At 40.0% G+C, this 15,788-nt stretch overlaps 1 protein-coding gene across 8 annotated transcripts in view; it reads left to right on the top strand.

The window, feature by feature from the left end:
• Positions 1–15,788, top strand: part of CFAP92 (cilia and flagella associated protein 92 (putative)) — a 61,098-nt gene that overhangs the window by 27,314 nt on the left and 17,996 nt on the right. For all 8 annotated transcript variants that reach the window (XM_070738553.1, XM_070738559.1, XM_070738555.1 and 5 more), the window contains 5 exons: positions 7,351–7,466; positions 8,814–8,978; positions 10,976–11,160; positions 11,906–12,804; positions 15,085–15,279. In XM_070738553.1, coding sequence (XP_070594654.1) covers positions 7,351–7,466; positions 8,814–8,978; positions 10,976–11,160; positions 11,906–12,804; positions 15,085–15,279 — 1,560 coding nt within the window. The remainder of the gene's footprint in view (positions 1–7,350; positions 7,467–8,813; positions 8,979–10,975; positions 11,161–11,905; positions 12,805–15,084; positions 15,280–15,788) is intronic.

The following is a 15,788-nucleotide window of genomic DNA, read 5'->3' as shown; positions in this document are numbered from 1 at the left end:
TTTCCTGTCTTCCCTTCACACTGGCTAAGAGGCAGCGGCGGCTCCTCATTCTCCTGCTAGCGTCACACTCCAGGCAGCATCCAGCCAGCCATGCCTGGCCTCCCCCTGCAGCAGCCCATATGGATCCTGGGCAGGGCAGTTTCAGAGCCTTTCCACACGGTGATGGTGACAAGGCAGGTGGGCGGGTGCAGGGGAGCGACTGGCGGCAGCGCTCCTGGCTGGCAAGTGGATGGATGTCCCATGGCACGCATGCGCACCAACCAGATAGTTTTCTGGTTATTGGGATGCATGCCAGCTCTTCTTCTGGTTTCTGGCACTGCTGCAGATGTGAAGGCCAGTTGATCATTGCATGCACATGCGCACCAGTAACCAGAAGACTAGTTGGCCAGTGCACATGTGTGTACTGGAAACCCAGAAGAGGAATGGGCACTGTTGCGCGTGCTGGGTAACATGGCTCCGTGTGCCAATTTGGCCACATGTGCCATAGGTTTGCCATCATGGGTCTAATTGATTAGACTGTATTCCCAAATGTTCTGTTCTGGAGCTTCTCCTGAGAGCCATAGTCACACAGAGACTTGGAGTGGCCGTTTCTGTAAAGAAGATGACCTTGATAGGGATAGGCACGATTCTGTTACTATTTATAAATAGTAGTCTTAGCTTGGTGTGGAATTGATGTATTGGTTTGTTTTACATAGTGGGGTTGACATCAATCTTGCACATACAGTGTTTTATCATTACTATCATCCCAATACTCACATGAATTAAAGAAGTGCCACACAAGTCTTTTGTGCATTCTTTCTCTTGTTTTTGACTTGAGCCACATTTTTTTCCTTGTAGGTTTGTTAAATGATTTGGCCTATTTCTCTTGAGGTCATGTTCCTTGCTTTCTACAATTTCACAACCCCCTTGAGTGTTTTCAGCATTCACACACATCTAGTAAATTTGACAGCATCTCCAAAGCTGCTGTGCTGTGTGTGAGCTTATAAAAGTTGTAGTTTTTATATAGAGGAAAGGGATCAGGGAAAGAGAGAAGGTTGGTCTACACATTTTTCTTCCCAAATTATGTTCACGAGAATTATCCGAGTTAGTCTGTCCTGCATTAACCTCCTCAAAGTAGTTATGAGGTTATAGGATTTGTTTTCTCATACCTGGAGAAAAACTTGAATTTCCAGAAATAATCTTTTAAAGCAGCAGCTTGCTTCGGTGTTTATAGAAAAGCCAAGGAGCAATTAACAGCAAAATCATATTTTTATGACAAATATTTAGCAAAAGCTATATCTTTAAAATTAAATATTACAAATTGAAAAGAGAAATAAGAAAAATATTTGAAATTTCAAGGCATCATAAAAATGCAATAGAACAGTAAATTGTGTGTCTGTTTTTATTATAAGCAAACTCTTTATCATGAATATGCAAATAATTCAGTTGATAAACAACAGCTTAAAGGGCAGAGAATCTTATTTTCTCATCTTTCCTCTCCACTAGTCTAAAGCTAGTTTGAAGGCTGAGCATTGACAGATGTTATTGATCCAGTCTATAGCATCTGCTTTGCACATGTATTTCCGAGAATACATACCTTGCTAGCACTCAGCCTAAGAATTCCTGGGTTGAGCTTGGCAGGTATGGAAAATACAGAGCAGCCAGGTCTCTGTATTTTCTGTCATCCTTCTTCCTTGAGTTCCAGCAAAAGGGTTAGTGGGTTTGTAACATAGAGAGTGCTGCGTTCCATGGGTTCCTTTGTCTGCAACTAAGAGATGACAAGTTTCCAAAGAATCTTGTAAGACATTTAAACCTTGGAGCCACAAAGTTAATCAAATCTACGTTTTAATCTGAACACTTGACTATTTTGTTATTATTGAATTCATTTTCAATTACTAATATAAATGAAGCCATCAATGGCCTATTTTTTTTCCTATTCGTATCTAATATTCCACACAGATAATGAGATACAGGCAATTTAAGCATACCGCTTCTATTCTGACTAAAGATTAATTGCATTCACTTTTCAAATTGTTCTGGTTCTTTTTATTTAACAATTGAAAGGGCTACTTAACTACAAGAAATTAGATTTTGATTTCTAAAATTGGGGTTGAGGGTGGGGAAGAGGCCTACCCTGAAATATTTTCTTCACTTTGTTTTCTACCAGCATTAAATATATTTGTGTTTGGGCCATTTTGCTCTGTTCAGATTCACAGCACTGCTTTCTCACCATCCCAACTGTCCATAATGTTGGTTTAAGCAGAATAATACAGAATTTCTCAGAAAATAAGACCGAGTCATATTTTCTTTTAGAGTTGAAAATAAGCATTTGGACTTATTTTTTGAGACGGTCTTACTTTTTTTGAGGTGCAACAGGCCAGACTTGGTGAACTGGATGTGCCATGGATGCATTATCGCCTCCATCCCGAACTTTCATCGTTTGGAATTGAGGCTTTTAGTTAATGGGAGGAAAATGCGGCCGGGGGGGGGGGAATTCCTGTCCACCATCCTTCCCTCAGTCTGTGCTGAGCTTGAGGAATAGATGACAGGCAAGAAAATCCCCCCTCTCCATTTTCCTCCCGTTTGCCAAAAAGCCTCCCAAAAAGAGGGAAAAAGCAAAGCAGCTGGCTGTGGAGCTGCCAGCTTCAAGGAAGCTGACCAACACGCAGAAGCACTGCACCCAGAAAGAGAAGGGCAAAAGCAGTATTTGTGCTGCCCCAAGGGCCCAGCGGACTGCAGCCAGAGAGTTGCCTCCCTGCAACCGCGTCATCACTTGTGCTGGCCACACCCATCTCCCAGGACCCATTTTTGGGATAAGCCGGGGTGGTGCAGCAGGTAAAGTGCTGTACTGCAGGCCACTGAAGCTGACTTGTAGATCTGAAGGTCAGTGGTTCAAATCTCATCACCGGCTCAAGGTTGACTCAGCCTTCCATCCTTCCGAGATGGGTACAATGAGGACCCGGATTGTGGGGGCAATATGCTGGCTCTGTTAAAAAGTGCTATTGCTAACATGTTATAAACCGCCCTGAGTCTAAGGAGAAGGGCGGCATAAAAATCAATCAATCAAACAAACAAACAAACAAACAAACAAATGTAATATTAGCCTTCCCCCACCAAAAAAAATTAGGGTTCAGCTTATTATTTGGGTGGGTTGTGTTTTTGGAGAAAAACAATAGAATAATAGAGTTTGGAAGGGACCTTGGAGGTCTTCTAGTAGTCCAACTGCCTGGTTTGGCAAGGAACCGTATACCAGTGATGGTGAATTTATGGCACAAAAAGCAAGCTTGGACAGTCCCCATAAGGACAGTGGAGAAGGATGGGAGAGGATTTGAAGTGACAGGGGAGTCCCAAGGAGGATACATTAGTTAAGAATTCCTACCACAACTAAGTGACTTGCTCTGCATCCTAGAGCAGATACTGCAAAAATGTTCTCATATGTTTCCTTGGGATTGAAAACAGGGCTGATTTTCATCTGTAGTTAATTGGCTCAGCTTTTACTGAGTTCTCAAAGTAACACAATATTAGGAACATGCAGAATGGTGCAGCCCTTGTGTGACAATCTTCCATATGGCCTTATACAAGCAGTTGGACATTCATCAACTCTTGGCATGAGTTTAGCAAATGTTTATTTCACAAATGGTTTTTTTTAAACTAATAGGCTGTCCTGCAGGTTCTGCTTTGGGTTTTGCAACAGCTGCAAGACTTGGCAACATTTTGGTGAGAGGGGAAAAAAAGCATTTCAGTTAAAGCTCTGAGCAAGTTAAATCATATGGAGAAAAATAATAAAATAGTTACCAGTTCCATTTCATTTCTACTTCTGCCCAGTTGCTCTCTTATTAGTCTGTCCCATAAATGTTAAATGCTCCCGTGTATACGTTTCTTATAAAGACTAGATTTAATGTGCAAGAATTGAAACCGAGAGTTTCAAGTGAGATTCTTATTATGTACTAGATATATTCCTATTTATTATTTGTTTGTTTGTTTGTTTGTTTATTTATTCAATTTTTTAATGTTGCCCTTCTCCTTAGACTCAGGGCAGCTTACAACATGTTAGCAATAGCATTTTTTAAAAACAGAGCCAGCATATTGTCCCCACAATCCGGGCCCTCATTTTACCCACCTCGGAAGGATGAAAGGCTGAGTCAACCTTGAGCTGGTGATGAGATTTGAACCTCTGACCTGCAGATCTAACAGTCAGCTTTAGTGGCCTGCAGTACTGCACTCTACCTGTTGTGCCACCTCGGCTCTTATTGTTATTGCGTAATAGATACAAACTAAATGTAAATCGCTCCAAACTAGACTGCAGAAAATATGAACCACAACATGATAAACTTCAGTCTCAACCTAAGCCACACTAAGATCCGCCCTAATAATGTGACACAGAAATTTAACTTCAAAAAAGCGAACTATGAACTCATTGACGCCCATCTCTCAACATTAAACTGGCAAACTTTATTCTCTAACTGCAACTCTGCGGATGACCTCTACAACACATTCTTGCTCGAGATAAAAATAATCATCAGATTTTATGTACCATTAACAACTACCTCAATCAAGAAAAATAACCTCCCCATTTCAATAAGAAAATTACAAACAAACAAAAAACACCTCTGGCACAAAAACAAAAAAGGACAAGTAGCAAACTTCAAAAGCCGTTATAAAAGCATATGCAACCAAATAAAAGCAGAATGTCTCAACTACCACAGCATACAAGAGGAAAACCTCCTACGCTCCAAATCTAATTCAACTTTGTCAACAACAAACTCAAGGACTCTAGACCTATCCCACCTCTCAGAGGACCCAACAACAAAGAATACCATGACGATTCATCCAAAGCAAACCACCTCAACTCATTTTTTGGATCCGTCTTTATCAACAGTAACAGTTCATCACCAAATTTCATCAATCACACCACAAACTCTCTCAATGACCTAACTCTTATAGACTTTACTGAAGACCGAGTTGAAAAAACATTATGAGACCTTAAACCCTTTCTATCAGTCGGACCTGACGGTCTATGTGCATATTTCCTAAGAAAGCACTCTTCTGCTATAGCAGAACCACTGAGCATAATCTTTGAAAAATCCTCCAGAACCAGCACATTTCCTAAACTATGGTCAAAAGCTATGGTCATCCCCATCTTCAAAAGAGGTGACCCCTCTCTTGTTGATAACTGCAGACCAATATCACTATGCTGTGTCCCATGTAAAGTCATGGAATCAATTATAAATCAAGCAATTACTCTCCACCTAGAAACTAATAATCTACTCTCTAACAAACAATTTGGATTAAGAAAAAAACTATCCTGCAACCTGCAACTTCTCCACTGCAAAAACATATGGACTCAACTTGATCAAGGAAAATCTATAGATGCAATTTATATTGACTTCCGCAAAGTCTTCGATTCAGTGGTCCATGACAAACTACTTCTAAAACTCAAAGCCTATGGCATCACAGGATCCCTACACAGATGGATTACAGCATTCCTATCAAACAGACAACAAGTGGTTAAAATAGGAAGTACCATATCTATCCCTGTCCCTGTGAAAAGTGGTACCCCAAGATAGTGTACTGGGACCAACACTCTTCATCCTCTATATCAATGACCTTTGCGATCACATCTCTAGCCGACGATGTAAAACTCTTCAACACCACCAATAACACAGCTGTTCTCCAAAAAGACCTAGACTCTGCCTCTGATTGGTCTAACACTTGGCAGCTCCAAATCTCAACCAGCAAATGCTCTGTTCTCCACATCGGTAAAAAGAATCAGAACTTCAAATATAAACTGAACAAACAAGATCTTGCAGATAACCCACACTCAGTAAAAGACCTCGGAATACTAGTATCAACTGATCTAAGTACCAAAGCCCACTGCAACAACATCGCCAAACAGGCTTTACGTGTAGTCAACCTAATCCTACGCAGCTTTTGCTCTGGCACTCTCACGCTAATTACCAGAGCCTACAAAACTTTTGCTAGATCCATCCTCAAATATAGCTCATCTATTTGGAACCCATACCGCATCTCGGACATTAACACCGTTGAAAATGTCCAAAAATACTTTACCAGAAGAGCCCTAAACTCCTCCCTATGAATCAATTCTTACAATCCTGGATCTTGAAGCCTTAGAACTACGACGCCTCAAACACGATCTAAGTATTGCCCACAAGATTATATGCTGCAACTCCCTGCCTGTCAATGATTACTTCAGCTTCAACCGCAACAAACAAGAGCATACAACAGATTCAAGCTTAATATTAACCGCGCCAAACTGGACTGTAAAAAATATGACTTTAGCAATTGAGTTTCGAAGCATAGAACTCACTACCAGACTCTGTAGTATCATCCCCTAACCCCCAACACTTTACCCTTAGACTGTCTATGATTGACCTCACCAGGTTCCTAAAGGGGTCAATAAGGGGCGTACATAAGTGCACCAGAGTGCCTACCGTCCCCTGTCCTATAGTCTCTCCTATATCTCATACATCTTCTCTTCTATCTCTTCTATCTTTTCTATCCATTATATCTCTTCTATCTCTTTTATCTCTTATATTTTCTGCTATTCTCTCTAGTTATGTTTTAATCCTATATTTCTCTTCTATACTCTCTTTGATACATTCTACTTGTTTAGTATCCTCTTTTATTATTGTGTATTATTATATATTGGACAAAACAAATAAATAAAATAGAGTGGTCAACGCCTGGAATTCATTACCTGACTGTTGTTTCTTTCCCCACAACCCCAAAACCTTCAATCTACATTATTTATTTATTTATTTATTGGATTTGTATGCCGCCCCTCTCCGTAAACTTGGGGCGGCTAACAACAGTAGTACAAAACAGCATGTAAATCCAATACTAAAACTAATACTAAAACAATTAACAATTCCTGCACCTTATACACATTTATCTCCAATAAACCTCTCCCCTTTTCTAAGAGGTCTGTAAAGGGTGTGCATAAGCGCACTTTTGTGCTTACCGTCCCTGTCCTTTTATCCTTCCTATCACTACTTTCTACTTACGTTATGTTAATACATATTGTAATACTCTACTTGTTTGACAAACAAATAAATAAATAAATATAAATTCTATTCTCCTCAGCCACCAGAGGACCCAGTAGCCACATCAGGAACAGAATCCCATGTTTGGATGAGAGGTGATGGGACTGTTGGGGGTGTTTTGGTTTCCGCCGTCAAGATGATGGATAGATCTTAGAATATTCAGAACGCCATCTGCATTATGTCCCTTTTATTTCTACTTTCTCTAAGTGGAACCGTTATTTGGTTTGTTTTCCAGCAGCTGCAGCAATATAATATATAATATTTTCCTTCAGATAACACGAGCTTTATTCTTCCTTTTCCTTTTAAGTGCATTCAGTATTTCTGGGAGCATAGAGTCTACTTTGAAAGAGAAAACCATTCAGGACGCTAAAGCTATAAAACAGAAACACCGTAGGTACTCTAATGGGAGTAAACCATCTACAGGTGAGTGCGTAAAGCAAATGCTATTGAAATTTTTTTTCTTTCCAAATATATTTACAGTATTTACGATTGTAAGTTTAAATGACACAGAAATCTATTCAAGGTAATATATTCGTAAGATGATAGTGAATGTTAACCAGTGTTAATGACAAATTTGTAGGTGATACGTGGAAGGCTAGTAATTTAATACAGGTAGTCCTTGACTTACGACCGCTGCTGAGTCTAATTCAAACTTGCTAAGCAAATCAATTGTTAAATGAGTTTTGCCCCATTTTACGATCCTGAGAAACAGTCATAAATTTAGTTGCCAAGCATCTGGATTTTGATTTCATGGATTTAGGAATGATTGTAAGTGTGAAAAATGGTCATAAGTCACTTTTTTCAATGCCCTTGTATGTTCAAATGCTCACTAAATGAATAGTTGTAAGTCAAATATTAGCTATAAGGTGTTCAATGTGCCCTTGACTTTCGCGGGTCCAACATTCGCGAAAAGTCTATAGCACAGTTTTTCAAAAAATATTATTAAAAAAATACTCAGTGGTGTTTTTTGCATACCAAGGGTTTTCCGGGGCCGCCCGATGTACAATACGGTGCATTTAAACTCTCCTCCCCACCACCATCCCAGCCATCCTGCTTCTTTAAATAAAAGCTCAGCTTCCACCCCAGCCTTCCGATTCCTCCCCTTTATTTCTTTGAGCATTGGTACACTCCACTTGAAGCCGAGCCTTACTGCCGCCTGCTGCAGCGAGTGCAGCAAAGCCCCCAGCTTGCCGCCCCATTGCTCCTGCAGGTTCTGGGAGTAAGTAAAACCAAGAATGGAGGAGGGAGTGGGAGGAGGGAAGGAAGGGAGGGAGCTTCTCTATTTCGCGGAAATTTGACTTTTGTGGGCGGTCATGGAACGTATCCCCTGCGAAAGTCAAGAGAAAAATGTATTGACAAACCAGCATTTCTGACTTTACTCAGAGAAAGATTGTGGGTAAACCTATATAGTAGTACTCCTAGATACGAGCATAATTCGTTCCAGAAGAGAGCTTGTATCTCGAGCAAATTCGTATCTGGAACAAATTGCTTTAGACTTTGTTTTTCCCCACCGAGATAACCAAAAGCAAGGATTCTTGCGCCACCTAGTGGACGCTCAGCTCGTATCCCGAATTTGAGCTCGGAACTTGAACAGAAATGTCTCTCCCCTCCTGGCTCGTATCTTGAAATACTCGCATGTGGAGCAGCTCGTATCTAGAGGTACTACTGTATATGAAATTGAATGAAATTGAGGATAAATGTAATAACTACCTTTACATCTTTACAAATTAAGTTGATCCAAATTATAAATTAATTTCTATAATTTTCCAGCTTTTATTTATTCAGAAAAGCGGAGGCCATCACAAAAAAGTGCTGAGAGGAAATCAAAGCTGGCCGCTCAGAGGTTAGCTAATAAAGAAGCAGCTGCTTTGGCAGCCCAGACAAAGAAGTTTGGATTAGCGACTTTGCAACTGGGCCTCATCCCTCTTCTAGCAGGTATTACTTTCCCCAGAGATGGGTGACAGGGAAAATGGGAATAGGATGAAGGAATATCAGGGAGGGAGATAAATACTTGCAAGAGGGTGGGAATAGCATCGTGATCCAAGTCCCACCCTCCTGTACGTATCAGTGTCTACAAAAATGCCAGGGCTTGAGTTGCATGGCCTGTTCCTGCACCTCATACAGATTAACAGTTGGAAGCCATTTCTGACAGTTGGCAGTCCAGTCTCTTCCTAAAAGCTTCCAATGATGAAGCTCTCACAACTTCTGAAGAAAAGCTGTTACATTGGTTGATTGTTCTCACTTGTCAGAAAATTTCTCCTTATATCCAGGTTGAATGGAATGGAATGGAATAGAATAGAATAGAAAAGAAAAATTTATTGGCCAAGTGTGATTGGACACACAAGGAATTTTCTTTGGTGCATATACAGTGATACCTTGTCTTACAAACTTAATTGGTTCCGAGATGAGGTTCTTAAGGTGAAAAGTTTGTAATATGAAACAATGTTTCCCATAGGAATCAATGGAAAAGCGATTAATGCGTGCAAGCCCAAAATTCACCCCTTTTGCCAGCCGAAGCGCCCATTTTTGCACTGCTGGGATTCCTCTGAGGTTCCCCTCCATAGGAAACCCCACCTCCGGACTTCTGTGTTTTTGCGATGCTGCAGGGGAATCCCAGCATCATAAAAACAAGCGCTTCGCTGGCAACATGAGTCTGGAGGCGGGGCATCCCAGCGGCTGCAGTGGGTTTGTAAGGTGAAAATAGTTTGTAAGAAGAGGCAAAAAAACCTTAAACCCTGGGTTTGTATCTCGAAAAGTTTGTATGATGAGGCGTTTGTAAGATGAGGTATCACTGTACTCTCAATGTACATAAAAGAACAGATACATTTGTCAAGAATCTCAAGGTATAACAATGATTGTCATAGAGTACAAATAAGCAATCAAATAATATTAGGAACCAGTTAATATAAATTGTAAGGATACAAGCAACATTGTATCTAAGTCAACCTTGGCAACTTGAAGATAGAAACATAGAAACATAGAAGTCTGACGGCAGAAAAAGACCTCATGGCCCATCGAGTCTGCCCTTATACTATTTTCTGTATTTTATCTTAGGTTGGATATACAGTATGTTTATCCCAGGCATGTTTAAATTCAGTTACTGTGGATTTATCTACCACGTCTGCTGGAAGTTTGTTCCAAGGATCTACTACTCTTTCAATAAAATAATATTTTCTCATGTTGCTCTTGATCTTTCCCCCAACTAACTTCAGATTGTGTCCCCTTGTTCTTGTGTATACTTTCCTATTAAAAACACTTCCCTCCTGGACCTTATTTAACCCTTTAATATATTTAAATGTTTCGATCATGTCCCCCCTTTTCCTTCTGTCCCCCAGACTATACAGATTGAGTTCATTAAGTCTTTCCTGATACGTTTTATGCTTAAGGCCTTCCACCATTCTTGTAGCCCGTCTTTGGACCCGTTCAATTTTGTCAATTTAGATATCTGGACTTCAACTCCCAGAATTCTCCAGCCAGCTTGTTTATGGGTATAAACATAAACATAGGTTTATGTTATAATGAGTTCTGTCACTTAGATCATTAGATATGAGTACTCCAAGATCCTTGACAGAATGAGAGTTGTCTACAAGGCCGTGTCCTCCAAGCTTGTGTTTTGTGTTCTGATTCTTTTTGTCAATGTGTAAGACTGGGCATGTGTCAATTGAGATTTGAAGTTGCCACTTGTTTGACCATTCTGATACATAGTCAAGATCTTTTTGGCGGCCCTGTTAGTTATTGGTTGGGGGGAAATCTTGGGAATGACAGGTGTCTGGTGGGAAAAATATCCTGGAAGCAGACAGAGACAATTCCTTTTAGTGTTTTTGCAAAAAAATGTACATGGTCTTTTCCATGAAGACACTAAGGATCAGGCTCAACAGATTTTACGTTTTTTTTAAATCTGAACAATTATAAATACTTTTCTCCATCTGCAGGTGACTACTGTACAGTCAGTCAATGGGAAGAGACTTCCCCAAAACTGAATGAAGCATACTTAAGTTTTGCGATAGACAAACCTATTATGAGTGAGAAACAGAAACAAGACTTAAACCCACTGATTATTAAGATTGACTCTGCAAAATGTTTACCAAATACTCCTGTTCCAACCGAAGAGCTGCAGGTAATTCTTTTTGGTTCTACATAGTGATAACAGGGCATTCTGGGGCAAAACAATAAATGTTACAATGCCTTTTGTTTCTGGATTCACCAAGTATTTATAAACTCTAAACGCCCTGAAATGAAATGTAGAAAACACAATCCCACCCCCCAGTTGTGATATTAAATTAGGGAACACCTTGCTTAAATGTGTGTGCTTGGAGTGTTCTCCCTGCAACCTTTCTACTTTAGTTTCTTGGATTTTTTTTTCTGATTATCTTTTTGGTTTTATTTATTTATTTACTTACTTACTTACTTACTTACTTCCTTGCTTCCTTGCTTCGTTCCTTGCTTACTTACTCACTCACTCACTCACTCACTCACTCACTCATTCATTCATTCATTCAATTTTTATGCCGCCCTTCTCCTTAGACTCAGGGCGGCTTACAACATGTTAGCAATAGCACTTTTTTTTAACAAAGCTAGGCTATTGCCCCCACAATCCGGGTCCTCATTTTACCCACCTTGGAAGGATGGAAGGCTGAGTCAACCTTGAGCCGGTGATGAGATTTGAACCGCTGACCTTCAGATCTACAAGTCAGTTTCAGTGGCTTGCAGTACAGCACTCTACCTGCTGCGCCACCCTGGCTCATTTATTACTTTGAAGTTATGTTATTAAATGTTTGGAATACATTTGTATAGTGAATACATTTAGAATCAAGAAGTCCCATTTATACTGAACATTTATACCGTCACTTTGTCTTTTACAGAGAACTTGCCTTCCTGTTTACTGCAAATACACTTTCTACAAAATGTCTCCCCATTATACACAAGGTCGAGATCATGGGACTCATGTCTTCTTTAAAGATACCAATGTGATTCTTGTAGGAACAATAGACCCTGGAAAATTCAATGAATACCTGCGAGGCCCACCTTTAGAAATTGAAATCCACGACAGAGATAAGAAAACAGAAGAGCTCAAGATAAAGCCATCTTTGTTTGGAGAGGAACCAGGAGACAGCCTGCTAAGTGACATAAGCACCGTCACTACGAGATACGTGATCCAGAATCTCATTACATCCAAAGAAAATATTAGCAGTCCATATGGAGTAGCTAAAATCAACTTGAGTGATTTACTGCTAGGTGAAAAAACATTGAATTTCTGCGCACCAATTCATAACTGCTCTATTCAAGATATATGTCTACCCCACGGGCAAACTACCAGTCATTGGCCCAAGAAAATAGATGACTCTCAAGTTGTTGGGCAATCAGTTGGGAATTATGTAAATGCGGAGTCATATCTTAAAGTGAGAGTTGAAATAAGTATACCATTAGCTCCTCCAGAGGAAGAAGATGCTGCTGCTGCACATTGTCCATACGGCTGCATCATTTATCTTTTTGATTATAATAACACATCGTTGTTACATTATTTGATGAAAGAGATTACAGAAATTAATTCAGAGGCTTTCCTACTTGATTCCTACCCCATAGATATAACTCAAAGATCTCTTAACACTTTGAAACTGAACCAGAAACTTACCTTTGAAGAGATTTCTCGGCTAAATATTATTACAGGGTTTCACATAATTGATGGATCCATTCACCTTCTTATCCTGGAAGGTTTCAGAAATAAAGCACTGAAGAGAATGTGGAATAAAAAAATCGATAGGTAATCAACATTTTACTATTAAAATTACTGTTTTCTGTAGTTATCTACTTTTGAAGTTAGTTTATAAGACTTTATATGCTAACATAGTAACTGATAAAATTCAGAACTGATGCCAAGAGCTCCTGGTTCTCCAAATGCTCACCCTGTGAACAGTTCATAGGTGACCAATCCATAGATTTATAAACAGAAGTACTTAACCAGTGATGGCTAACCTTTTTGTTGTTGCAGGCTGAAGGCGTAGGTGTGACTGCACCCATAATGCAATGCGCCTGTGACACCCACCCCCACACATGTGTGTGTGACACCGCCTCCCCTGTGCTCCCCTGCTGCCTGGGCATGCTCGTGCAACCCCCACATGTCCCATTTTGCTCCTAGCAGGCCTCCCTGCAAGATCATAACTCTGTAAAACAGTCATAAGTCTCTTTTTCCAGTGCCCTTGTAACTTTGAACATTTACTAAATGAACTGTTGTAAGTTGAAGACTACCTGTAACTTATTCTAGTTATATAAATAAATAAAGTGTATTATATTAATACTTGACAGTCAGGTCTTTGCCCCCACCCCTTTTCCAAGGATTAATAATGATAGTTCAGTTACATAACCCAGGGAAGGATAAGTGTCTCTTTAGTATACATAACCCTCAAAACTAAAGGCAAACAATTAGGCCAGCTTTTACTACACTGATATGTTACAATTTGACAGTACAACACTGAATTAAGTCACAATGGAAAAAGCTAACTTACTTCTACTTTGAATAAGATTATTATTATTTTGTTAATTAATTAATTAATTAGATTTCTATGCCGCCCTTCTCACAGCAATGTTATTATGCAGGCCAGGAAATATTATGTTGCTCTACCATGCTGAAGTAGCCCAAACTTGGGAAATTAATGCATGCTAGTACAGTACTACTCAGGAGTGGGCTGCTAGCCGGAATGCTAAATTGGGCTTGCCGCTGTGGCTCGTGAGTACTTGCAGGGCAAGCACAATTTTGCTTCTGCACCTGTGGAGATAGCAAAATCGTGCATGGAGCCATAGGTGCACCCGTGTTTCAGCATGCATGGAAGCAAAAAACCCTCACCAAAACACAAGTGCACCTGTGGCTCCGTGCGCGATTTTGCTATCTCCACAGGTGAAGAAGCAAAATCACGCTGGCCCTGCAAGCAGTCACGAGCCACGGCAGCGAGCCCAATTTAGCATTCTGGCTGCAGCCGACCACTGGTACTACTTATATTACAAGGTTACAGTAAAAGAACTTTGTAAGTCCGAATGTGCCTCCAAACTCCCTCCTTTTATCTTTGTGAGAACTAGGGAAGATCAAGTCTTAAGAGGATTTATCAAAATTACATTAATGCAAAAGACTCATCTTTTTTTGTCTGCTCTTTGCCTTGGTTGCAGCTCTTTCTCCCATTCCTCCAGGTTATTCTTATGCCTATTGCACATAACTTTAAAACAACAATAATGTCTCACAACATGATGTATATAGTTTAATAGGACACAATATTTAGAATTAAATTAATACTTGGATGTATTAAAGTGGCAGCTGCTCTCCTGTTTTCATTCACCCCATTTTTTTAGCACAAAACTTCAGATTTTACCTTGTTTTCCATGCAAATTTATGTATATTTATTTACTGTATCAAAAATAAATCAACTTTATCGGAAGTGCATCAATAGAGGTAGCAGATTTGCTATATCTGTAGAGTTAAAACACAGTTCATGCCAACATAGCGTTAATGGCAGTTGCAAGGAAGAAAGCTGTATTGAGGGCTTCGTTTATAGTCTCGCTTTTATTTCTGCAGCTTGTTAAATATGCTGAATTTGGCAGAAGCTACATGTTAATTATTCCAGCAATCGTTTGCAAGCAGAGATCCAGGTTTGCATGTGAATGGCATGCCTGAAGCAGCTGGAAGAGTTCCTAATTCTAAATTGGCTTCAGTTTCCCCAGCTCAGTGTTCACTGATATATTTCATTATATAGCCTCATCTCAAATGAAGAGAAATACTTCAGATGAGTACACCATTGTTGGTGCAGTTTTTCCTTAGTTAAATTATTTTAAAATACTGTGATTTATTCTGCTGGGATTTGCTTTTTCAGGAATGCCATTTTTGTCTTGTTGCTTTTACACAAGAGTAGTTTCAGTGGAAACGTAGAAAACTGATATGCAGTACAGAGATTTATTACTTATTTTACAGGATTTGTACCTGTGTTTTAAAAGTCAAGTTCAACAGAAGAAATGATGGATTTATTAGTGAATATAATCCAATTTCCTATCTTTACAGGATGCATGAAATGGAACATGGGAGATTACAAATATTCTATAATTCACACTTGTCTTTTCACAAGCGGCTGTATATCAATCTGGAATCTATCCTGCTTCACATCCGTCTCTGCAAGCCACTGTCAAGCCTCATGAAGCAGCCTTTGGTATACATCAGGGACATGGTTCCTCAGCCGTGCTTTGAAGCTCTTTCCAGGTTACAGCTTTGTTAGCTCTTGGCATACGGGTTATGGGGATTTAGAAGTTGAATATGGTAAGGGTTTATCTTGGGGCAGGGTGGGAATCTGACAGGTCTCAGATTTGGTGGCCTTCGTGGCATCCGTGGGCCTGTCCCAAGTAGTCTCGGCCTAACTCAGGTGAATGTACAGGGCATCTTATTTTGTCTCTGAATAATTGTTCAGTGGCTTTCAACCCATCATGTGTTCATTTCCTGGTCCAGGTGAGTTTTGTTGCTCCTGGAACCCTCTGTAGGAGAGCTGATTAGGACACAGGTACTCAGTGCTACACCTGAAAAGAGTGGAGCAAGAGTTGTACAAATGATTTGGCATGTTGAAAGGTAAATAGTGGACAATATTTATAAATCAAAGAGAGTGGTGCAGCGGCCTAGAGATGGAGTTCTCTTCTCTCAATCAGGAGGCGGTGAGTTTGATCTTACAATAAAAATAGGATCCTGTCTTATGTTCTGCTGGCGTGTCCCAACCGCCC

The sequence above is a fragment of the Erythrolamprus reginae genome, chromosome 2, assembly GCF_031021105.1.
Source record: "Erythrolamprus reginae isolate rEryReg1 chromosome 2, rEryReg1.hap1, whole genome shotgun sequence".
Taxonomy (NCBI): domain Eukaryota; kingdom Metazoa; phylum Chordata; class Lepidosauria; order Squamata; family Dipsadidae; genus Erythrolamprus; species Erythrolamprus reginae.
Note: the sequence above shows the minus strand (reverse complement) of the source record. Positions and strands in the feature narration are given on the sequence as shown.